This window comes from Crinia signifera, chromosome 1, assembly GCF_055691185.1.
Source record: "Crinia signifera chromosome 1, ASM5569118v1, whole genome shotgun sequence".
NCBI classification, from domain to species: domain Eukaryota; kingdom Metazoa; phylum Chordata; class Amphibia; order Anura; family Myobatrachidae; genus Crinia; species Crinia signifera.
The window spans coordinates 208,557,666-208,584,286 of NC_139217.1; the positions used below are offsets into that span (position 1 = coordinate 208,557,666).

General features: G+C 42.6%; 1 protein-coding gene across 3 annotated transcripts in view; it reads left to right on the top strand.

Moving 5' to 3' along the window:
* Positions 1 to 12,822, top strand: part of PIK3R2 (phosphoinositide-3-kinase regulatory subunit 2) — a 94,785-nt gene extending 81,963 nt beyond the window's left edge. For 2 of the 3 annotated variants that reach the window (XM_083179224.1, XM_083179225.1), the window contains exons 14-16: positions 1,120 to 1,191; positions 3,325 to 3,495; positions 4,807 to 12,822. In XM_083179224.1, the coding sequence (XP_083035350.1) occupies positions 1,120 to 1,191; positions 3,325 to 3,495; positions 4,807 to 4,996 (433 nt within the window). In that variant the 3' untranslated portion in view covers positions 4,997 to 12,822. Of the gene's footprint in view, positions 1 to 1,119; positions 1,192 to 3,324; positions 3,500 to 4,806 lie in introns of those variants that run through there. The other variant, XM_083179226.1, reaches the window with a different exon arrangement.
* The last annotated feature ends 13,799 nt before the right edge of the window (positions 12,823 to 26,621 follow it).

Below are 26,621 nucleotides of genomic sequence, written 5' to 3' on the forward strand. Positions count from 1 at the left end.
ACAGGCAATAGGTCAACCCATGAAAACGTAGGAAGGCTTTAGGTTGACATTGCCAATAGGTTAACACAAGCAAAATGTTTACACGAAAATGGTCGACACAGGGAAATGACCACATGATGTATTTATGTAAAAAAAATCATGAAAAACGCATGTCTTTTCCCTGTGTTGACCATTTTCATTTGCCAACCTATTAACTGTTGATCTAATTGCCGATGACTAACAACAATGCTGTTACAGAAACATTAATACCCCTTTCACGCCGCACTTGTTAAACGGTATATTGCTGTTTTTTTCCCATTTCAAAATGTTCAAGGCTGCAGTGGGAAAGCACCAGAGTTCATTTACCATTTAAAGATAACTGGTATTTCAAAACGTTTTAAAAGCAGAGTCCTACACGTTTCAGAGCCTTTTTTTATGCAGTGAGAATGGCTCTGAAATGGTATTTAGGAAAAACAACAAATTACAGACCTGTGGTAGTCTGTCCCCTGCATTCTGCCTAGAAACGTGTTCAGGGGATTAAACAGGGTTGACTGATGTAAATGGTACTTAAACGGTATTTAAAACGGTAATCTACTGCAAGGTGAAGGCTCAGACCCGTTTAAAAATACGGGTTTTTGAAACGTTTTGGCAGTGTGAGAGCAGTATAGGTAGGCGTAACATGAAAACCGATACCAGTTTGTCTAAACTAAATAAATAAATAAACTTATTGGGTTCCATTTGGTGCATCATTGGGTTTTCTTGAAAATCTTGGTAACATTAGCTTAGATGTGTTCACACACACTAAAGGTGCCCACACACTAGAAAGATCTGCGATTGTAAGATGTGTGCATAAATTTCCTTGAAGTCTTTTGTCCATCTCGGACAAAAGATTTCAGGCAAATGCACATTGTCACCAAAAATGTATCTTAAGATCCGAGGTGCATTCCTGTTGATGCAGCATGATCAGTGGGAGTACACATCCAATCAAGATTTGCCGTTTTGAGGTAAAAATCTATAAAATCAGCCGATCGGCAAAGTAGTTCTCGTGTGTGCACCTTTATAATATGCATCATATTGAGAACAGTCATGTTGTGGTTATTGCCTACACGTTTCATTGTATGGTCTCTCAATTATTTTTAGCTGGCTGCTGGGGAATGGTGCCCGACAGAAAGACATCAGCGAATGGCTGGACATGAAGAATGAGCCAGAAGAGTAAGTGATCAATTATGTTTTCACATAAGCTGAATTAGAAACGACGGTATCTGGGTGATGGGTCGCTATGGCAATGGATGGTTGACATGTGAAAGTCAGCATGAGTTTTTACAAATGTTTTTTTAACCTGTTCATAATTTTCTACCCACATGGACTCTGATTGGGAAGGGTAAGGTTCCCAAAGAACAGCGAGGGGGTGCGGTACACTAAAGTTTGGGGGAGGGAGATTTAAGTAGCTCTCTTAATTTATCATGGGGTGAAAAAGGGTTGTAGTCTCAGTATTTAATGCCTAGGCTATTCAGTCATAGCTCTTTTTTCTCACTTTTTTAATTAATCTGTTTTTGGGTGTTAACACGTAGAATCCGGGGTATGTTCCCAGACCTATGTGATGGGGTAGATTTATTAATATTCCCTTCCCGTGGGATACGCTTCCTCTCATAATTAATGCTGCATAGGTGTCCGGCGGTGTCTTCTGCGCATGCGCCGGATACCTTGTGTTGCGATGTGTACCCGGCGCATGCGCAGATACACCCATCGGACGGCGGGGATGTGCTGGCGCCGAGGAGGGAAGCCGTTAGTGTGGCATTCATGCCTTGTCAGGACTCAGGAGCCTTTCTCCTGTCATCCCCGGCGGCCTGCCCCTTCAGCTGCACTGCTCCCATGCGGCCGGGCACCCTGTGGCTGCACGTCATCAGCGGGTGTCAGCCAGGAAGAGACTCATTAAGGTTTTTTGAAATGGAAAAAAAAAAAAAAGTGACTTCAGACTACACAGCGGCAGAAAAATCTGGCGCTTTGCCCTGGACGTTAGAGGAGGAGCGCGTGGACACCCGGCACCTTCATAAATAAGGTATGAGCCGGGCGCCCACATTCAAATAACCTATACACGTTATCCCTCCTGCACCATACCGCGGCACGCTAATTAGCCATATCGCGGGTTTGATAGATCAGGGGAAGTGCTATCCCCTGCTTTAGCGCAGGCGGATAGCGCATATACCCCATAGCGCAGTGTAATAAATCTACCCCTATATATCTGAGGTTTATTTTCAGTGCAGACCCGAAAAGAAATTCCAGTAAAGTGCATCCTGCAGTCTGCATTGGGGACTAGTTGAATAGTCATTGGAATCAAATAGCCTGTGGTAATATATTGTGGCTGAATGAATTCAACTCATAATCTGTTATTTATTTGATTGTCCGGTATGCATTCGGACACAGTTAGACTGATTTGGACGAAACCAATGCAAGGTGGCTTGATTGAGTTCAGGTTCGGCTCACGGCCACTAACCAGATCCCTTTTTGCTCCCCAATCCGACCCTGTGTGGGTACAAGTTATGTAGTGGGAAGAGCAGGGTCCCTAGCAGCACAGAGTATTTCAGAAGATGTGTCCGTAGGGACAGTGCTGTATAATTTGTAAAGCGCAACGGAATGTGCTGTGCTATACAGGTATAAGAAACTAAATAAATAATGTGATTGGGGCAGTGACCTGATGTGAGGAGGGGAATGGAGGCAGCAGGAAGCCACAGGCTGAGAGTTATATAGTGGGAGAAGCAGGGTTCGCAGAATCATAATCTTACAGATTTGTTCTGTTATTTGTCCAATATACTTTCAGATAACAATGCGAGGTGGCTTGATTGGGTCCAGATTAGGTTCACGGCCACGAAGGCCACCAATCCCCACCCTGTAAAGGGTTTGGGCAATAAACAAAGTGGGTCAGGGAAGCAAGTTGGCAAAGTTGGATTACATAGAGTACATGGGGTTTAAGAAAAAAAATGTGGTCAAATCCGGGCCACAGAGGTGTATGCCTGGCACACTATGGGCATGTTCAGGGCCTTCCGCTGGATGGATTTGGGTGAATACTTCAAAGAGGAATGGCAAATGGTCTGGGATGCCTATTGGAGTGGCCAGGACCTCTGTCCGATGTCAATTTGGTGTACGCCAGGCAGACTTTTGACCCGGGGAGCCTGTTCTGAACCTGAGCATTGCCAGGTACCTCAGCTAGTCTACCATATTTATACTTGACTTATGTTCGTTAAAGGAACCAGTACACAATTGTGTATACAATTAGTGCATAAGTTACTGCTTTAGCTGATAAATGACTTCCAATTGGAGATCACACTAGTGTTTCCTACCTTGTAGCCCATACTCCATGATGGATGAGGATGAGGATCTCCCACACCATGAAGAGAGAACATGGTACATGGGAAAGATGAAGCGTGAGCAGGCAGAAGAGATGCTCTCCGGGAAGGCAGATGGTACCTTCTTGATCCGTGAGAGTCGCCAGAAAGGTTGCTATGCTTGCTCTGTTGTGTAAGTATAATGTCACCGCACAATGTAAACCCCAGTAATGGACTGCACTCCTTTCTTATTTCTCACTAAGCAATTTCTCCATCGATTTTATTATTTTCCTTTCTGCTTTTATTTATATTGTGCATACTATTTTAAACTATTTTAAAATTAACGTTATAATTTATACTTTCATGGCCATTTCCCTCTACCCTACCCAATATTTGTTTTGGTACTTGTTTCCTAGCACGGTGCCCGTCGAGTTGATCGCATGCCTTAAGTTTAAGGTACTTAAGGCATGCGAGGGACCCGATTTTCTGTCAATCACCAGTTTATTTGCCGATAAAAGAGAAAATCGCGTCCATCGCGGGCCATTATAATGGGCGGCGATGCAATCAACGCGATTTTCCCATAGAGAATAATGTTAAATGATTTTTAAAGTTAAAATCGCGTTGATCTCGTCGGTCGCTGGAACAATGGGAAATGGGCCAATATGGCCAATTTCTCATTGTATATGGTTATAAAGTATGGTGCCCCCCCATTGTTAACGCCACCCCACTATTGACGCCAACCCGAAGCGTGGCGAGCACAGCGAACCCGCGAGGGGTGGCGGTACGCTTCCTCCGACCTTTTCATACCCCCCACTATCCACGTCGGCGTTGAGTGGAGTTAAGCGTTTATAAAATCAACTCCACGCCGACGTGGATAGTGGGGGTATGAAAAGGTCAGAGGACGCGTACCACCGCCGCTCGCCACGCTTCGGGTTGGCGTCAATAGTGGGGTGGCATTAACAATGGAGGGCCATTTCACCCATCAGGGGGATGTTTGCTATTAAAATGGGGGGTTTTGGGGCTTTTTACATTGAAATCAATGTAAAATTGGGTCTCAGGGACCATTTAACATTGATTCCAATGTAAAAATCGGTACTTATGTATTATCTGGGCTCCCATGTTAAATGCACCCCATTTTTTCATACCCCTACTATCCAATTCCGCATGGAGTTGATTTTATATAGTGTGGCGAGCGCAGCGAGCCACCGTGCCCGAAGCGTGGCGAGCGCAGCGAGCCCCGCGAGGGGACGCGGTCTCATAAGAAAAACGGGAGCCCAGATATTACATAAGTACCTAAAAATCGCATCCATCGCATGCAATTTGGTTGGCATGCGATGCGATCGACGCGATTTTTCCGACCCGATCAATACAATCAAAATCGCGGGCGCCATGCTAGGAAACAAGTACCTTTGTTTTGTTTTTTGTTGTTATATATATACTGCATAAAAATGACTTAAAGGTAATGTAATAATAGAGATTTTACTCAGTTGTCTCTGATTTTTAGGGTTGATGGTGACACCAAACACTGTGTTATCTACGAGACAGCGACTGGCTATGGCTTTGCTGAGCCCTATTACCTTTATGCCTCATTGAAGGAGCTGGTGCTAAATTACCAGCACACATCTTTGTTGCAGCACAATGATGCCCTGAATGTAACCTTGACATATCCTGTATTGGCATCACCGTCTCGGTGAAGCACTCCTTTGACAACCGCAACTTCTGCCACAAAAGGATATGGCTTTGTCATGAAGGTTTGTGGGTGTCCTAACCTTGGCTATGCGTGGCTCATTCCTCTTACACGTAGCACCGTTGCTATTAGAGTAGCAAAGGTTAAGGTGGATTAATAGATTTGTAGGTTATTTGGTTTTTCCATACACCCAGAGAAAAGTGAAGGATTGCAGCTCTTTATTCATCAAGAGACATTCTCTTACCTCCTTAGACAAAAATGGAGTATTTACAAGTCAGAGAGGGATGAGTCCCCACATTCTACTTCTACTGAGAGAATAGCTTTGTATCAACAGATGCAAGTTATCACTTTCTCCATATACAGTGGCAATTACACCATTAATGAATGTTACCAGTTTATACCTAGTTCAGTACATCTGATTCTCTTTCTGAGGTGGTTGGTCATCTAATTTGCAGAATTATTTGAAGTAGTATTATTAAAATCTTTTCACTTCCAAAAACCTTGGCCTACATCTGCTTAACACTACAGCCCTTCTGAGCCATCAAGGCAGTATGCTAACAGTAGGGTAGCAATACCGCCTAATAGAAATAAATGAGAACGATTTTTGAAATGAAGTAATAGCTGAATTTTTTTTCTTTTCCGACCAATCCGCTCCTGAGTGTCATTTTACGGGCTGTGTTTGAAAACTGTCAGGAGCTGTTTGATTAGAACGTTCTTTCTCAGCTTACAAAACATATATGTTAAAGTCAAACACATTTTATTGAGAAATGAAAATCAGCAAAATATGTAGCACACAACTGTAACTCCAGTGATTGATTTGCAACATGGTGTTCTGCTGCTTATGGGACATGTGTAAAATGCATTCCTTTGTATTCTTCAGAGCATATTAAACTTGCACCCCCCAAGCCAGAGAGTAGGGGCGTGCACATGTAAGTTTAACAAGGACACTGGCGATACAACCTTGTTAGACTTAGACACATCTTTATATAAAGCTCCTTAGGTGTGTCCTTTGTGGTTACTTAAGCGCTCAATGATGACGACACCAGCAGCTCAGTCTTGGCCACTTCTTAAAGTCACTTAGCATATTGACTGCAGCATTTGACAAGACTTCATTAGATTCCTGCCTACATTATGCCAAATTCTCTCTTTTGCAAATGACACATCATTACTTTATATTGTTTACAAATAGAGTAATGTCTTGTGCCAGTCTACATATCTGTGGGTACTTATGTATTATCTGGGCTCCCATGTTAAATTCACCCCATTTTTTTCATACCCCTACTATCCAACTACGCATGGAGTTGATCTTATATAGTGTGGCGAGCGCAGCGAGCCACCGTGCCCGAAGCGTGGCGAGCGGACGCGGTCTCATAAGAAAAACGGGAGCCCAGATATTACATAAGTACCTATCTGTGCTATAGTTGGGAATACACCTGAAACACACACTACTTTACTGTGGATTTAACTAAAAATACACCCATAAGGCTGCGATTGTGCGTCTGATCTTGCATCCAAGCCACAGTTCTGTTCACACCTCTACAAAAGGTGTGTAGTCTGGCAATTGATAGCCTTTCAGTCATAATAAAGCTATTTACATCAAACAATATGGCGACTAGAGAACATTTGTCAACTTTATTTTATGTAAAATTAACAAATTATTTTAGTTCTCTTTAAAACCTTGGCAACAATGATTGTTGTCAATAAAAATATAAAGGTTATAGAAATTGAGATATATATAAATCCGTAGTGTCTTATCTTTATAAAGATTACGTTGTTTCTTTTTCCTCTCTACGAAATGAAATGGTTATTAGGAAAATGTGACGCTGGATCGCCACATACATCATATATTTCCTCCAAGGACCTTTACCAAGCTTCCTCCGTGAAAAATGATTCTAGTTTATATGCATAATGAAAAAGTTAATTTTAAATAGTCCATTTTCTAGCATTCGGTGCCGTAGACTATAATAGTGAATCAGTGTAAATGAGCCCTGGAAGATTTGGGAAAAAGCTTACTCTTCCAGCGGCCAGTTTTACGTTGAGATTTGTTTTTACTAATGTTAGGTTTATGGTTAAAACTTGAGTGAAAAATAAATTGTACCATTTAAAAAAAATAATTTTAATCTTTTATGCACAAATGAAGCAGCAGCTTAGTCCATTTTATGAATGTTTGTCATTCCCATGAGGCATCACAAAGCAATGGCTACTCTTACACATTCTTGTATTTGTCCTGTAGCCAGGTCCTCCATTCTGACTGATGCAGAGTACAACTTTTTTGATTTCCTTAGAATGTTTAGTCTTGCTAACTTAGGGGGGGTACACACCAGAACGATTAGGGCTCAATTCCATCAATCTGGATCCAATTCCGACCGATTGGCTGCAGATTGTATGTAGATTGGGCATGTTTAGGTCCAATTCCAATCCGATTCCAATCCGATGCGCGTCCCCGCTGTCGTTTGGTCGTTTTACAGATCCTACCTGCTGCAGTGAGGATCTGTAAAAGATCCATTCAACTGGATACAGACTCAGATCGGATTGGGATCAGATTGGATGCAGATCGTTAGCAGATTGTGTGGCTCCAACAGATCGTGCGAGCATCACACAATCTGCTAACGATCTACTAACAATCAGGATCGTTCTGGTGTGTACCAGGCCTAAGGTCAAAGGTGATGATAAGCTTAAAGTAGATTCTCCTCATAGAACAAGGATTTGACTTCATGTAATCATTAAATGTGTCTTGTTTTTGCTGTGGTGTATCATGTAATTCATGTTATTTAGTAACAGACTTGAACAGTTGATAACCAGAGTTAATATATATGCTACTTTATGATCCACAGTTATCTATAAATTTCATTAACTTACAATGATAAGATTTTTGTTTTGGAGAATGAAGACATATGGGTAAATTCGGACAATTTAACACTACCTGTAAAGCATCATCTGAACTTATAAACCAGCATAACTAAATTGGGCGTATACGCTATTATCTGTCAAATCTGTCTGGTAGGAAACTGTAGTCCAGACAAATTGGTTAATTCATGGATTTAACCAACTTGTATGAACAGCATTTTTTCGTCCATTTTCCACTGTTTATGAGCAAATAGTCAGATTTTCATTCCAACCGCCAGATCTGGCAGATGTGTACCCAGCTTTAGTCCGTTGCGGCTATTGTTAATTATTGCCCATTCTCCGTCAGTTCTCTAGAAATAAAGTCTGTTCAACGCTTTACAAAACTAACTAAACCACGTGGATCATTCATCAATCTTCTTTTATGCTACTACACCTACTGCCCACAAATGGTTTTGTGACCATGTTAACCTATAAAAGTGTAGTGTCAAATGCATCCCTACATACAGTATGTTACTTAGTTTATAATACACTTTCTAAGAGATAACACAAGCATACAATAAATACAATTTAATGCTAAAATTACAAATAACCCTGAACAAAAAAAAGTTATACTTGAATATGAATTGTTTCCAGAGCTGGTAATATATTGCCATGGCATTTGTGCTATAGAACGTTCTAAATGCTGTAAATAAACAGAAAAATAGTTATTAGTTTGCTAATATCGCATATATGAAAATTCTTAATATCCTGCTCATTTAAGGTAATAGCTACGGCAGACTGAAGATGATATTGCTGTATTACTGTGCATGTAGTGTACAATAAAGCAGCCACTGTCTGGCCCTACTGCCACTTTCTGTTCTTCTGCAGTACCTATATGCCTATAGCTACAAGTTTGAAATGAGCTTTTATTACAAATGAGAATATGTATTTTTTTTTCTTAGATGTCATACAATTAATAAACACTGATTATGTTATAACACATATAGTATAATTTTCAATCAGCCATTAATATATTTGAAGTCGGTCATAGTAGCCAGCTATATCTTTTTCAAGTCAAAGAACTGCATATTTAGCTGTGAATACAATGGGATTTGTTGGCAGCGGGAGATAGATAGCATGCACTTCAGGATACCGGAGATCAGTGGTTCCGACCATAATCATAATAAGGAAAATGTGATTTATATAGTTGTCCGTTCTTGCCAATTAATTCTTATTGTTATGCCCCGTAGACACGCTTCGATCTAGGGTAATTTTCAATTCCATTTTGCTTTAGAAGCAAAATTAAATTGAATCAAAAATGACCCTAAATCCGAAGCGTGTTAACTGCCTTAGATGCAGATTCCATCCCCATGCACGGCCCCACGACATCGAGATTGAAAGCTGTTACATGCTGCTCTATTCAGCATCCTCCCCCTGTGTGGTGTCCTCGCGCTGTCCGCCTGCCGTAGCCTCCCCTCCCTCCTGTTCGATGCCGGGTACAGGGCGGCCGTCGATTTCAAATCTGTATCGATGGCCGCCACATCGAAGCCTGTGTACACGCCTTTAGTGTTTACTTCATTTTCCTTTTGAGCTGAGGAGGACAGGCCGCCTGTTTTCCTCTGCTAACTTACAATGTTACGATGTATGGTTTGTTTGCTATAGAAAGGAAAATGCACACAAATTAAAGCTACCTGTAAAGCATTATCCGAACTTGTAAACATGCATATAACTAAAGCTGGGCATGCGCTGTGCTGTTATCTGCCTGGTAGGAACCTGTCGCTCATGATATCCTGTTCACTTTAGTCTCTCAATACCGGCTTCATAGTTTTGTTATACACTGCATTCTTTACTTCTTTATGTCCATAATTATTGACAAACATCTAGCCTCATAATAATGAAACTAGGTAGGGATTTCTTTTTGATACTGTAGCTTTAAATATAGAGGAAACACTATTTTTTTCTATTTCTTGTGATACTGTAATATGTTGCAAATGATGAGCTGTGTCCTAATCACACATCTCTCAGTTGACTGCAAAGTGAGTGCGGCTGAATTTTAATTAAAGTTATTGGTGACCTTCAGCCTGGTAAAGACATTTGCTATTGTTTTGTTATGTTGGGATTGCTGTAATATCTGCATGCCTTCTCCACAGGTAACCCATTTATATTGGCAAGTTTCTAAAGTTTTAATTTGAAGCCATGGCCCACTATTTTGGTCATCATTGCTTTTACTGTATTTTTACAATTTATTTTGACCAACTTGGTTTTTACTTTTAGAGGGGTATTCAATCACCCGCAGCCATCTCCCAGTGGGGGAGATGGCTGCGGGGCCCTATTCAATGTTGTCTCCCCCGACAGCATTGAACAGGGTATCTCGGCAGAACGAGTCCCGACTTCACAAGCAGTCGGGCTCGTTCTGCCGAGAACGGCTGGGAAGTGACAAGCTTGAGGCCACGCCCCCTTTTCGTCCCGCTGCGGTTGGGACATTGAATCCCGCCTGCTTGTTCTTGAGCATACCAAGAACGGGACAGGGTCACGGCTGTCGGGCCAGCTCGACAGCCGTGGCCCATGATTGAATACCCCCCTTAGAATGTATGCCTATTTTTTAGTCTTTGCTGTTTCTTTAGTTAGGAAAGGACTGGGGTTCAATGGCCTAAACCAGGCTTGTCCAACCTGCGGCCCTCCAGATGTGCTAAAACTACACATCCCAGCATGCATTGCCATCATTCTAGCATTCCCTAATAGCCAAATTGTGGCAAGGCATGCTGGGATGTGTAGTTTTAGCACATCTGGAGGGCCGCAGGTTGGACAAGCCTGGCCTAAACCCTTCCTTTTGAAACCGTATGTCCAGCTTTATTATGATGTGTTCTAGGAAGTAATGTTTGGCTTTCAAATGTATTAAATCTTTACTTGCAAACAAGAGAAACCGTTAAGCGGGTCTTTAATGCCATCCATGAGGTCAATATGCCATGCCCATTAAGGAAAACAGACTTTTGTTAAATTCAATTTACCAGGCAGATTTTCTAAGTCAATGGGTCACTCACTGGAAAAAAGTTGAATCACCACCAGGTGATAAAGGCGCTAGAGAGATGGGGTGGTTTGTTGTTAGGCAGCTCACACGTAGGGGGGTTCAATCCCCTGAGGTGGGTACAGGAAAAAACAAACAGATGGTTTGTGTAGAGCGCCAAGGTGTAATTAAAACACTGAATATTTAAAAAATAATAAGTAAATTTGATCAATTGGGTATCACAAAGTAAAAAAACATTTAATTATCACAACAAATTAAAAACACATACAATACAATGCACGTTAATTTTACACCTAAAAGACTGATGATTATGCTTTTGGTAAAGTAAGGCATACAGTAAACCACTTGTCAAAAATGAAAAATAAGGATACTTAAGTGAGTCCCGCTTGTTCCAAAATCTTGCTACTTGATGGTTTGGGTTTAATTGAAGTCCCAATACGGAAGGGGCAAGGTGGGGTGGGGGAAGGTGGAAGTCCGGATTGACTTGTACTTGTGGGGATCCAGCAGGATTGTTGTTTGTGATACCCAATTGATCAAATTTACTTATTATTTTTTAAATATTCAGTGTTTTAATTACACCTTGACGCTCTACACAAACCAATGGGTCACTCACTCCCTGAGTTGTGCAGAGACATAACTTCCTATTAAAAATACGTACCTCCCAACTGTCCCGCTTATCGCAGTAACGTCCCGGTTTTTTGGGAGTCCCTTCCGCGGCCGGTAGTGTCCCCCGGGGGGGGGGGGCAGTTGGGAGTATCCCCCCACCTGTCATCAATGAATATGCGCACAGCATCTATTCTTGCAGGCAGAGGGGCTGGGGGCACAGCCAGAAGCTCTCTGAGCTGCTGGGCATGCCCCCACAGCGGCAAAAAGGGAGCGTGGCCACTCCCCCTCTACGGCACGCAAACCTGGTCCTGACTACCTGCCTTCAAAAGTTGGGAGGTATGAATATAGGCTGTTTAGCCCTTAATGCTCATCGGTGTAGGGTATGATTTTGTGCTTAGCATTGTTTGGAGGTAGTCTCCAAAGCAACTCCTATATTTAGTATTTTACTATAGTGCTCATTTGAAATACTTTTAATGCCAATTGTCATATATTACATGTGCAACTTTCTTTCAGTATTTCCTTATGCAACACATAAGACTCAAAAATAGGTTCTTGTCTCTAGCTGCTGCTTTGAAAACGAATACACTAAAGACTGCAACAGTCACTTCAGATTATCATGCACATGCCAGATTAGAAATAATATATGCACTATATCAAATTTTCTTTATATTTTCTTTAGTGCCTAATGAAGAGTCCTATTACTCTGATAATTGTTTGAGAATTGAATTTGTGTAATGTAACCCTATGCAGATAAGACAATTTATTCTGAAATGTTTAGATTTTTATACCTACGGTAACCACCTTTTTATATTTATTCCATTCCACTTCTAGACTAACATATAAGCTTCTTTTTTTTCTTGCTGTAGATTAGATAAGAAAAAGCATACTGTGAAAATGTACTTATATACTTTTAACCCATGGACTAGAGCATAAAAACACTGCATTTGTGTCAGATTTTTCTGATTCTGGGTTCATTTGTTGTAGGTTATTCAAGGTTATATTAGATTTTAGTCTATAGTTTGTCTGGGAGAGCGTGTTTCTTTTGCCCCAACAAGCCATTTGACACACATGATAAAACCTATTTGAAATAAGCTGTTTTTATTGTTGTATGTTTTTGATTTTACATTTGTTTTATGCCATAATGCTGTTTTATCCAAAATATCTCCAAGATAAATTAGTGTTCAGTGCTTTGTAACTTTTAATTCCTCTTGTATACAAGATATCTTTACACATTGCTTATTTTACCATAGATTTTATTTTATGTTTGCTTTAAGCTATTCCTGTTTAAAAAAAAAAAAAATGTTTACTAATGTAAACCCAGTATTTGTTTCCAAGACTGGTACTCTAAAATGACATTTTGTATGGTACTTAAAAATAAAATTTAATAAAAACAAATGTCTTTGCTTCACTGTATCTATATAATGTTTATGGCTTTCTGTGAACATACACATGCAGCTGTTATGACTGCAAGGATAAAGGACATATTTGTTCAGATTCAGTATAAAATGCCGACAACCATTGACCGACGGTTAAAATACCGACATGGTTAAAATACCGACACGAACAAGAAAAAACTATGAATGGGGGAGGGTTCCAAAAGGAGTCCACCCCTATTCACAGATCCTGGCGCTAAATGAACTATAAAGGTAGTTCTATATATATTCTGGTGGAATACCAATAATTGGTTATAATTTTTAGATGAACAGCTGCAGCAGATGCAAATGAGACTGCTGCGTCTCACAAAAGTACAGAAAGGGAGTTTTTGCACTTGCGCTGCTGGGTCTAATGAGATAACTTGTGAACCATGCTGAACAAAAAAGTATCCAGACACATTTGAAGTTACAATATTAAATTTTATAAAGGATACACAATAAAAGATGAATTACATACAATTTAGACAACAATTTAGTCTAAAAACAAGTATAGTACAATATAAAAACAGGTAAGCAGTTAATTTAATAGTATTTGAGTATCTCACTCCAATGAGGTCGCAAACTGAAAGGGTTTATTGTAGCTGGATATATCCACAAAGCAAATAAAGGAAATAGTCAAGCAGCCAGTAATTGGTTAATAGCAAGAAGCCGGTGGGTTAGCTTGCAGGGAGTCAGGGGGGGAAGAGGTTATTGGCATAGGTCAAAGCAGGTAAGTTAGAGCAGTGGACAAGCTGTGTGGAGCCTGTTAGCGCATAAACGCAAGATGTTAGCAGTCAGGGAACACACTTGGTCCAGTTGTATAATGCTCACCCTCCTTGTAGAATTTGAACGGAGGGCACGGGGAGCCTGATGGTAGGAAAGGCTCAACCCAGTGACACGCGGTGATGTAATATCCGCAGACAGATATCCTGCTGTAAGCGACCTTTGTAGATGGGGAGCCTCGGTGTAATAAAGGCTCAACCCGATTGGCTGGGAGATGCAGTGACCCCAAATGGGGCGTCTGGCTCGTGGCTGGCAATCCGGAGCAGCGTTTTGCAGTGGAAGCGCTGTAGATAGCAAAAGGTAGCCTGTAGTAAGTGCCGGGCGCACGTTAGCTCCGGAACAATTGTCGCGACCTCAGGGGTGAGAAGGCTCAGGGCGGAAGTGCTTCGCTCAGGGCGGAAGTGCGTCAACGCGTTTCGTTCCCCAGGAAACCGGGAACTTTCTCAAGACGACAAAAATACCGACACGGTCAAAATACAGGTTGAGTATCCCTTTTTTTTTTTTTTTTTTTTTACATACTTACCTGTCCCCTGGTGGGTCCCCGATGGTCCCTCGGCGTCCATGGCAGCAGATATCACGCACAAGGCATGTGAGCAGTGCTATAAAAAATAAACCAATAACAAATTTGTCACAGTTTCAAATTTTACTTTTACTAAAAATTGACCACGTATATTAAAATACAATATATATACGATAATTGAAATTAAATTAATAAGAATATAAATAAAAACAATAATATTGGTTCCACGCCAAAGGAATTGGGATTAATGGTGTGGATAGGCCCATAGCGATTTATGAGCTTTAGATCACAGGTAAGTGCACATTACCCGTTCTTGTATACCTTTTATAGGTAGAATGCTCCACTTTTATTAGGGTGATGTTCCTCGCTAGTATTATGGAGTAGAACACTGCTGCTGGAGGTGGAAAGAGGCTTCCGCACACTGGAATTGATGTTTTCATACAGGTGGCAAGATGAAGTGTATGCCCCCAGAGGACTCCAGAGCGCGGTGTCTGCCAAATTTGAAGCAATAGTAGGCAAAGATGTAGGCTTCCGCATATATAACTGAATTCCTCTTCCGTGGGTGACCCAATGAATTGGATGGGCCACCAAGGGAGTCCAGTGAGCGGTGTCCACCAAGTTAGGAGCAATGGGGAGCAATTTGTAGGTCTGTTACTGGAGCCAGAGAGTCCACAGCAATCGATGGTTCACAATGTTTAAAACCTGGGTGTGAAACAGGGCACCTAAGGAGTTTCGCTGCCAACTGCAGCTTTATCAAAGGTGTTGAACAGTGTGTCTAGTCTGGGTGTATATATATCCTTCTTAATGATGAAATGATTAACGTGTGTGATCCAAACACTAAGGCAATTTAAGCTAAATACAAATTAAATTACATTATAATGAGGAGGCAGATGTACATTATTAAAATACCCTATAGAGTTTTGTTAAAAATGCGAATAATACACATTCAGAAAGAAGCAGATTTCATCACACAATAAATGAGGTCACATGATCGGGATCAATTTAATAAGTCTAAGGGCCAGATTCTCTAAGCTTTAAAAGTGAAAAAATGGAGAGTGATAAACCGGCAGCCAATCAGCTCCTACCTGCCATGTCACAGGCTGTGTTTGAAAAATGTCAGACAGGAGCTGATTGGCTGGCTGTTTATCACTCTCCATTTTATCACTTTTGAAGCTTAGAGAATCTTGCCCTAAATCTGTATATACTCAGTATTATACCTGCAAGTGTGGTTTTACATCAAAATGATAATCATCTTTCACTTAGATGAAAAACCACAAAAATTATAAACAGAATTAAGCAGTATTTGAAAAAAAGACTGGTGGAACGCATATGCGTTCCACCTTGCGACAAATAATTACTTCCGCCTGCACACCGGATGTATAAGTGCGGAGGTGGATAAGGAAATAGTTTACTGATTGATTTGGCGATAATGTTCTTCCATTTATAATGTAAATGAATTGGCGGCCTTTATTCATACATATATTCCTGATAAATGGCAGTACATAGAGTATACTTCCGCCAACCAGGCATCTCTAGAATCCTGATGGAATAGTGTTGTTTCCACCAATCATGATGAATCGGAATCTAGGCAAAATGGCGATAGACACACTTCCGCCAACCACAGTGAGCCAGGATCCCGGCTCGCATCACTTCCGCCAACCACAATGAGCCGGAATCCCGGCAAGATGGCGGAGAATACACTTCCGCCAACCATAGTAATCCGCAATTACGGCTCTAATGACTTCCGCCAATCTTCAGGATAGATTCCTGTGATACACGGCAATTATGCCCTGTACAAGGAATAGAGTTAAAATCGGGACCTATATATGTTTTTGACGGAAACAGCACCCTTCCTAAATAAGGTACTTTTAATGCCTGCTCCCTTTGGCACACGTATATGCTTATTGCAAGGTTTAGAGCAACCATATGATCATGTGACAACTCCCGGTCACATGACCCTGCAGATCCCTGGTGCTAACATATGTTTCTGATGCTTATTTTCTTATAAAAATTATAAAAACCATGAAAATATACACACGTCTTAATATCATGATGATTTTTTAGAATATATGTCTTCTGTGCATATGAGTTTTTATTGTATTCAAGTAAATTATACACGGCTGGGTACATCTGTAATTACTTTTGTAATTAACCTGGGGGGTATATATACAAGCCCCAGGACTCCACTGACTCATTCTGCTCCTGATGAAGACGTGGGCACTTCCACGTTGAAACGCGTTGAGCTTGTGAGCCTGTTTTAACCTGCTTTTAAATTGAGCCACACTTTAATTTGGACAAACAAATCTGCACATCAAGGATCCAATGCTACTCAATTCCAGACCAGCCTATAAGGAGGGGCTCCAGGTACCGTTTAATCCTACCCATCGAGAGACGGTCTCCACTATTTCCAACTTGTGGACCCCTTGCAAAACAGCACTATTGAGTATATTTGAAATACGGACACAATAAAACCTGCCTGGACTCCACCACCCCTAAGCTGGGTATTAGACCGGATTCTTATGTGGACCTTTCTCCACCTGGAAATATTCGTGTGGAGGTGCAGTATATCAGTATTTAATTGTTTACAAAGTTAAGGCTCATTTTATTCTACCTGCATGCTAACAGAATATAATTTTACATTTTAATTGTGTATTAATAAAACTCTTGTTATACCTAGCCGTGGTATTGTTTTATACATCAGTATAACATCAGCGCTGTTCTCCTTTTTTCTTTGTACTACATATATAAGTTGGGAGCCACACACTTCCATTTGAACAGCTGCTAATTGTTTGCGCCAAGGTCTACTTTTCTTCCTTTTGATATAAACAGTAGCTGGATTTCTATAAAAGGGGTGGGGTCCTGGGGTGCACACCAATTGAGAGGTGCGACCCTGCGGAGGCCTTTCAGTAGAACTGCATACAAAGGTGCAGGTGCACAAATTAAACTCCCAATTTAAAAATGTTGCATTTTTAGCGAGGTTCTTCGCTTATTTATGGCCATAAGTAACGGCTTGCCCACCGCGTCCAGGTGACCTCATTAGTCGGGCAAGTCCCTAACATTTTGGGGGGTACAAATCTAGGGCACAGGGCACCCCAAAATGGTGCAGCCGAGTGACCCCAGGGCAACACAAGACTGAAAGAAATATATAGTGAAACAAAGTGAGGATAGGTTAGTGAGAGAGGCTGCTAAAGATAGCAGGGGTAAGTAAGTGAGAGGTAAAAAAATGAGAGATAAAGTAGTGAGAGGTGAAGTAGTGAGAGGTAAAGGTGAGAAATAAATTACATTGAAATAAAACACACAATAGGGATGAAAGTGAATATGAAAATAAGTGTTAGTTTGTGTTGCTCCTGAGGCCAAACAGCCACACCAGTCCAGGGGGGCCCACAACCCAGAAATTCACCCCCCCCCCCATCTGATAATCCATTAAACGTTTGTGCAGGTCTCACCTTGCTCTGCATGCAGTCTAAGAAATGTCAGGAACCTAATTAAAACCAATATATAGGACAGGTGGGCGTGGGTGCTACCACCAGGCGCAGAAGGGGTCTCTGGCCTTCTAATGTGTATGGAAATACACGGCATTAGATATACAGGGGTGGGGTCCTGGGGTGCACACCAATTGAGAGGTGCGACCCTGCGGAGACCTTTCAGTAGAACAGGTCTCACCTTGCTCTGCATGCAGTCTAAGAAATGTCAGGAACCTAATTAAAACCAATATATAGGACAAGATTTCTATAAAAGCAACTGCTCAAAATGTGGGGATAGTCAGTCCTCACCAAGAAAAAAACCATGGCAGGCCTTCAGCTTAATCTCCGGCGTCTCCATCGGTCCCAGGAGTGCATTGTGTGAGTTCCCAGGCGCGCCGGTGACGTCACTGGCGCGCCTGGGAACTTGCGCAATGCACTCCTGGGACCGATTGAGACGCCGGAGATGAAGCTGAAGGCCTGCCGGGGGACTAGGTAAGTATAAAAGAAGGGTGGGGGGAACTATTCCAAAAACCACGGTTTTTAGAATAATTCAGATAACGACATTTAAAATATGCACAGGTCAAAAAGTGTACACAAGTTATTAATTTTTGTTTTGGTCGGTATGTTGACATAGGTCGACATAAAACCCGTATGAATGTACCGCGACCCCTCGCCATGCTTTGGGCATGGTGCCTCGCTGTGCTCGACATACTATTTTATTCTTCCTCCAGAAAGGTAATGTTGGGGCCCGGTACATAGACATCTCCGCCCCCCCCCCCCCCCCCCCCCAAAAAAAAAAACCCTGTTCACACGCGTGTGTGTGTCATTTTTGATTGAGTAATTTTTATTGAATTTTCAAAGACAAATACAAATAATGAGCTCTGACGAGGACGTTATAAGCATACAACATATAAAATCAGACAGTAATTTAAATATACATGGGGTAGAGAATGTATATAGGATAAATTATAGTATATCATTTCTCTTTGTCAGTATAAGTGGAATACAATTATGTATGTGTCTTTTAATAGGAAATACTCTGTGGCCTTTAAGCAGGATAGCGATAGATCAGTGATTATAGATAGATTAGATAGATATTAGATAAATACTGTAGATAGTTCAGAGTGATGATAGATAAATAGATCAGAGTGATGATAAATAGAGAACGGTCTCCCCTCCCCAAAGGCACTTACCTGGTCAATTAAAAAGGTGGAGTAGGCAGGGGCGTAACTAGTCCTTTCTGGACATCATAGCAAAATCTGGAAAGGGCCCCCCTCTCCAATGCCAGGACAGACACACACTATGTTACATAATGTGCATGCACCCACTGTCACACACATACACAACATGCACACACTGTTACACATAGACGTTACTTACTGAATGCACCCACTGCCACAATGCACTCACTGCAGGTCCCGGCGTTGTATCCGTCAGCTCTGCAGCTGACAACCACTGGGCGGACGGGGCCTCTGAGTGCGGCTCAACTGTGCAGCTTCCGTTGGCTGTCACAGCGGCAGACCCATCACTGATGGTGAATATCGCAGCCGAGTCCCAGTCAGAGTCAGTATGCCCCGCCCCGCTTCCAGCGCTGCTTCCGGCTTCCTCTCTGAGTCTGCAGTCAGCAGCGCACATTTACAATCGTACAGGACTCAAAGCCGGCATGGAACATTTAAGAGGGTGCAAGGGATGACACACTGGACCCGGCCCCCCTCTAATATGCTGGGCCGGTGGGCCCCATAGCAGTTGCATCCCCTGCACCCTCTGTAGTTACGCAACTGGGAGTAGGCATTAAGCAGGTTCTCTGGACCTTTTTCCTGCAAATCTTCTCACAGTCCCGTTAAGCCCCGCCCATTTTTCCTGTATCCTCTATTTTTCCTGGCTTCTCATTGGTGGGTGGCGGCCATCTTTGTGTAATCTTCTGGGGGCAGCCATCTTCTTTAAGCTCCTGCTGCCGGCTCAGCAGCATACAAGAGCAGAGACATCCTCCGCCTGGCTTCCGCATCTAGATGGCCCTGAAATACTTTTGACAGGTGACTGGTAACGAGGGGGGGGGGGGAGCGATTGCTCTGCATATGTTTGTCTGCTCCGACCCAGCGGTGGAGCAGACAGCATAATTAAAAAACGGACTGCATTTTTTTCGTGTGTGCACTGTGATCTTGGGGCCTGCATCAGATGTCTCCCTTGACCCCCCTGTCGCCGGTCCTGCCTCCATGCCCTAGTGGATGATAGGGCATGAAATGCTGCCTGTCGGCTAATGTCTGTGCGACATGGACAGTTAAACGTAGTACAGTGTCCCATCGCATGGCTTCGGGCACGGTGCCTCGCTACTCTCGGCACACTATTATATTCCCCCTCCATGTCCTCAGGGATGGTAAAGTATGAACAAGTTAAATGTTGGCATTTTGACCTTGTCGGTATTTTAACCGTCGGTCAATGGTTGTCGATATTTTGACCGTCGGGATTTTGATTGTAGGTAAGTTGACTGCATCCCATTTGTTCCCATTATGGAGACAGTAGGTAGTTTATGATCAATAAATACTGCCTGATGGAAAATATCAGTATGTGGCAAATGTAATCACTGTATGTGTGCATTAACATATTGCACTACCAGTATTTCTGTAGGGGTTCTCTAGGGATGTTGTCATTGCCACAAAAAAACACAAACCCACTTCAACCTTTTTCATTTGTCAACTTGTTCTATGTTGACCTTTTATCAAAGTCGACCTACTGCATGTCAAACTTTTGTTAACTTATCAACTGTCTAACTAGACATGGGTTATTCTGGTTGATTCGCAAGGCTGCAAATTCCAGCCTTGCGAGTCCGACCAAACCCCACCTTGGCACGCAGGGGTTTGCGAATGGATGTTGCACAGTAACATCTATTCGCAGGGCAGGGGAACCTCCCACATCTTTCAAGTCACTTACATATGCGTGCTAGCAGGGAAGGGAATGGGTGTGCAGTGATGTCAGCTACCCACCCAGCGTTCTCATGGGAATGCCCATGAAATGCTGGGCCTTCCCATATGCTAATGGGGTCGACACACGCCCCTCTCTGCCCCCCCCCCCCCGCCTGCTGTCCTGGGTGCACGCACCCTGCATATGTATATGTACATGTGTAGAAATGCGCACATCGCCACCATTGGTCCTGTGGAAGTCGAGTTGCACACACGCCATTTTAGAATAGTATGGCCGCCATTTTGGTTCGCAGAGTTGCGCAAATAAAGTTTCCATACCCGAGTCTGTGTGACAAAGTGGACCAGAAGCGCAGCCATACTATTACACATAAATTCATAAGAACATACTGACACTAAATAAAATATAGTTAAAGGTTTAGAACGCCACACATAGCTTAGTTAGCATTGCATACATCTGTCTGTATAGTGTTTAGTACCGTTCCGTTCCGATTCTTATGCGCAGTATTCCGGTCATTGCGAATATTTCGCAATATACACGGCCCGATAGTTATGGACATAATCCATATTCCCAGGACAGTTTCTGTTGAAAAAGGTATAACAAAGGAATCCAGATGTAACCGGTTTCTAATGCTTTTTACAATCCCTGACGACGATACTAACAAACAAAGGACTCCAAAAGTTCACTCCCCTGCACCTTTCCTAACCAGTTGGATTACTTTGCCCCAATCACAGAGGACCTGACATACGATCTCTGACCAATAGGAATGGCCTTTGACCTCCCCCTTCTGACCCTATAAGATAGGTGACCCAGGGTCGGTCACTTCGGCCTCGGTCACTTCGGCACATTTTCCTTTCCCAGACCTTTGACCGGACTATGTTCAAACCTGAACATAGTGAGCTCCGACCGGACTGCGCTATTTCCCCTGAAGGTAACATTCGTATTCCCCTTTTATGTGATGTGGCTGATTATGATTGTGTCCTGTATCTGTATTTTCTTCCCCTAGTAGAGCCTGTTTATTGTATTCATTGTTAGTCTATTGTATCACTTGTTATACCTGTATTTTTTATTCCTGTAACCCCCTTTAGTCCATTAGGGACTTAAATACATCTCTTTACGGAGTTCTTATCTCCTTACTTTAATACTGTGGTTGTGTCTGTTTATTCGCATTCAGCGATAAGGTATATAACGGACACTGTCCTTAAAGGTATATTCGCAGATTAGAGTCAGAGTCCTGCGAAAGGATCTCTTAATAAGGTATTGGTTCTTATTGTGTATGGTACTTGTGGAGTATCACGGCTCCCACGACCTGCATCGTATGCAGATCGTATGCTAAAAATCGCATCGCATCGCATCGCATTTGGCATACGATGGCATACGATGTGATGCGATGTTTTACCGATTTTTGACTATTTTAGCTCAAAAATCGTATGCCATCGCATAACATCGTATGCCATATGTAGTGGCATACGATGTCATACGATGCGATACGATGTTTTACCGATTTTTGAGCAAAAATGGTCAAAAATCGGTAAAACATCGGATAACATCGTATGCCATATGTAGTGGCATACGATGTCATACGATGCGATACGATGTTTTACCGATTTTTGAGCAAAAATGGTGAATAATCGGTAAAACATCGCATGGCATCGTATGCCATCGATGCGATACGATGTTTTACCGATTTTTGAGCCATTTTAGCTCAAAAATCGTATGCGATCGCATCGGATGCCATACGATGGCATCCGATGCGATGCGATGGCACCCGATTTTGCACTGAAATGCATCAGAATGCATGGAAATGTGTATTAAAGTAGTGAAATGCCCCCAAATGCCATTTTTCATAGTGCACCACCCCCACTATCAACGTCAACCCGAAGCGTGGCGAGCGGCGGCGGTATGCGTCCTACGACCTTTTCATACCCCCACTATCCACGTCGGCGTGGAGTTGAGAATAGAATAGTGTGGCGAGCGCAGCGAGCCACCGAGCCCGAAGCGTGGCGAGGGGACGCGGATACCTTCACAGCTATACGCGTCTCCTCGCGGGCTTTACAGGTATCCGCGTCCCCTCGCGGGGCTCGCTGCGCTCGCCACGCTTCGGGCTCGGTGGCTCGCTGCGCTCGCCACACTATTCTATTCTCAACTCCACGCCGACGTGGATAGTGGGGGTATGAAAAGGTCGTAGGACGCGTACCGCCGCCCCTCGCGGGCTCGCTGCGCTCGCCACGCTTCGGGTTGACGTTGATAGTGGGGGTGGTGCACTATGAAAAATGGCATTTGGGGGCATTTCACTACTTTAATACACATTTCAATGCATTCTGATGCATTTCAGTGCAAAATCGGGTGCCATCGCATCGGATGCCATCGTATGGCATCCGATGCGATCGCATACGATTTTTTAGCTAAAATGGCTCAAAAATCGGTAAAACATCGTATCACATCGATGGCATACAATGCCATGCGATGTTTTACCGATTTTTTACCATTTTTGCTCAAAAATCGGTAAAACATCGTATCGCATCGTATGACATCGTATGCCACTACATATGGCATACGATGTTATCCGATGTTTTACCGATTTTTGACCATTTTTGCGCAAAAATCGGTAAAACATCGTATCGCATCGTATGACATCGTATGCCACTACATATGGCATACGATGCCATGCGATGGCATACGATTTTTGAGCAAAAATGCTCAAAAATCGGTAAAACATCGTATCGCATCGTATGACATCGTATGCCACTACATATGGCATACGATGCCATGCGATGGCATACGATTTTTGAGCAAAAATGCTCAAAAATCGGTAAAACATCGTATCGCATCGTATGACATCGTATGCCACTACATATGGCATACGATGCCATGCGATGGCATACGATTTTTGAGCAAAAATGCTCAAAAATCGGTAAAACATCGCATCGCATCGTATGCCATCGTATGCCACTACATATGGCATACGATGCCATACGATGGGAGCCGTGATACTCCACAAGTACCTTGTGTATAATACACAATAAAGGTAAGCTACGCTGCACTACGTTTTGTTCGCACGTAGCTAGGTATAAAGGGTACGCAGGTTACGGACATATTACGTAAACTGCGCTTTTCACTTATTGTTTCTTTGGTCATATTTAATCGCCATTAACAATTGAGGGCTCGTCCGTCCGTTTCACATTCTGGAGCTCAGTACCAGGCGCGCGGCTTGACCTATACCAGCAAAAGGGTGGGAGTATTTATTATCCATTGCTGGATAGGCCAGGTCCGCGGCGGTGCGGGGTTCGAGAAGTGCTAGCGTTGAACCCGAAGTACAATAAGTGAAACATTAAGCCACGTGTTTTAAAGCATATCTAAGTGTTTAGTAAGCTGTACTTCTGCCTGCCACAAGTAGTTTAACGGGGTATAGTGTCTTGAGTTGCTTGTTTATTACAGTATATGTGCCACGTGCGATAAAGTTCGCACACGTGGAGACAAAGGCCTGTGTTTTATTATAGTACATAGAGGATCCCCTCTGTGCAAAACTATAACTTTTATTGTTAGTTACTGCAGGGCCAGGGACCTCGCCACGTGGCGATAAGTTCTGGGCCTTTTGCAGTAACGTAAAGCGTCTATTGTGTATTACGCAAGGTGCGCGCGCACGTGCCCATATCGGGAAATTTTCGCATCTTTGTACGTGATTTACGGATTAAGTGCGGGATTTATTTCGCATCTTGATACGTAACTTTCGGACAAGGTTAAAGGATTTATTCCACATTTAGGCGCAATTACTGCGTATAGCGAAACTCGAGCGCAACCTTGCAAATACACTATAGAACACGTGGGTGGCCGATTCATCGGCGGCCTGTGAACAGGTTTAACAAAACACACGTACACACGTGGCTGTTCACTGGCACTGCACATGCAGCACACATAGGAACGCAAAGGTGAACAGTATTGAATCACTAGCTTTATTTAAACAGTATAGTAATATACTGTGGATGGGGCGGTGATTAATAAAAGAAAATAAGTTTTTTCTTTTTGTTCATTTTCCAAAAACAAGCAACTCAAGCATTATTTTAATAGATTCCTATAGCTATTTAAAAGGGATTTATACCTGCATAAGTATCTAGTGAGAAGCTACCAGCCTGGGAAGATTTTCTGTACAGAAATATTTCAAAAATAAGCATAAGACCAAGGTGTAACTAGCGCCCAGTGTGAAACAAAACTGAGGCGAACGGGTGTGTGACGGCACGACTCAAGCGCAGTGTAGGACAGTCCAGGTAGGACAAGGTGTACGTGACGACGTGCCCATAGGAACTGCCCCTTCAGTGGAACTACCTATTTTGATCCACTAGGAGGGTACAAGAAGATACATCGGAACCCAGTGATCCGATTAGCTACTTTAGAAAATCCAGTTTTTGGGGGTACAGGAAAACAAGTTTGTTGTACCCTGGAAAAATTAGGCCGCACCTTGTAGGTCAACTAGACGTGCGCGGCTAGTTGAGAGCTTGGTGATTGAGTAACATTACCTCGCATAGTGGGCTTCACGCTTGATTGCGGAATAGTGCCATTGTGTGGAGAAGTGAGTGGTTGGGAGCTCTCAGACAAGTAATAACCCACCGGTATCTACTAGCTTTGAACGTTTATTCCTGTAATTATGGTTAATAACGGGTCACACAGTGATAACGTGCCAGTTAGGGAGGAAGCGAGTCGACCAAAAGGATCGGCGGCTTCCATAACGTGTTGGAGCACAGTGAACGAGCAGTTGTTTACAAAAAGAAATGGAGAAAAATGACACAAGGCAGCAAGTTAGAATTTCCCAGTGTTGGTAGCTTTGATCCAGAAATCTTATCGGCAGTAAAAGATGAAATATGTCTACTCTCCAGTCGTAAGAAGAGAGTGAAGCACATAGAAATTCTTAAATTGTGGCAGAAGGAAACTACAACCCAAAAGGAACATAGTTATCTGTCAGATGCAGGTATAATCAGCCACATCGAATACGAATGTTTCCACTCAGCAATATGTAAAAAAAAAAAGGGAACAATTCAAGTCCGAAGTGAAACCAAAAATAACCTGAAAATGAATAACTTGTGTACTGTTTTTACCCCCTATAAACAAGATACAGATCCACAGGGGGGATTCCTGACATCAGCCATCCCTTGCGAAACTAGCAGAAAGGAGAGAGAGGCTGAGAAAGCCCAAGCTGCTGCTGCCATTCTGGTCGAGGAGATGGCTGATGCCAGGAACACGATTGGAGACACAGGTAAGTACACACAACACAGCACAAAGATAGTTGTTCCTGGGATGTTGTCCAATGGGGCCGGGGAGATACAGATCCACCCTCTGCACACAGTGGAACCTCCTTGTTGACGGGGAGACAGGGATGAGGTAATGCTTGTAAAGGATAGTGACATGCACAATGCGTGGACACGCTCAGATATGGGTAAGTGGAATGGTTTAAATGTAAGAGTTTTTTTTTTTTTTGTATCAAACCCATTAACAACATTCCCTCCTGGTCTAGGTTGTGCCAAGCAATTAGCAGTGTTACGATTGGGGTAACAGGAAAGGTGCAGCATTACCCATTGGTAAAACAAATAGAGATCATAATCGGGCCCTTGCATATCAAATGCTCTGTCTTATTGACTGCAGCGGCTACGATTGACCTTCAAATCACAGAACTACCTTGAAATTTTAGTTATGTCTGCTACTGGACTCCAGAGAATTCATAACTTAGAGACAACAGGACCAGTATGCACGAACTAGATGCAAAATTGTTAGATATACCCCCATGACTAATGCTGCACTGTACTGTTATAGATTTATTTTTTTTAACCCATCTAAGGTAGCTAAAAACTACAGCACAAATACCGAGTTCCCTTTGAACTAAAGATGGGAAGGACACAGGATTAATGGCAACAATAGCTTCAATAGAAACCCTGTTAAAAACAGAAAGTATAGCGCCCCAAAGTACAGCTTCACCATTTGAAATCTGAGGTTGAGCTGGAAAAAATACCCAGTAAAATAACAAAGTTCCCAAAAGAGAACTTTTAGCTAAACACCCCTAGACACAGCCCATAGTTACATTCACACTGGGA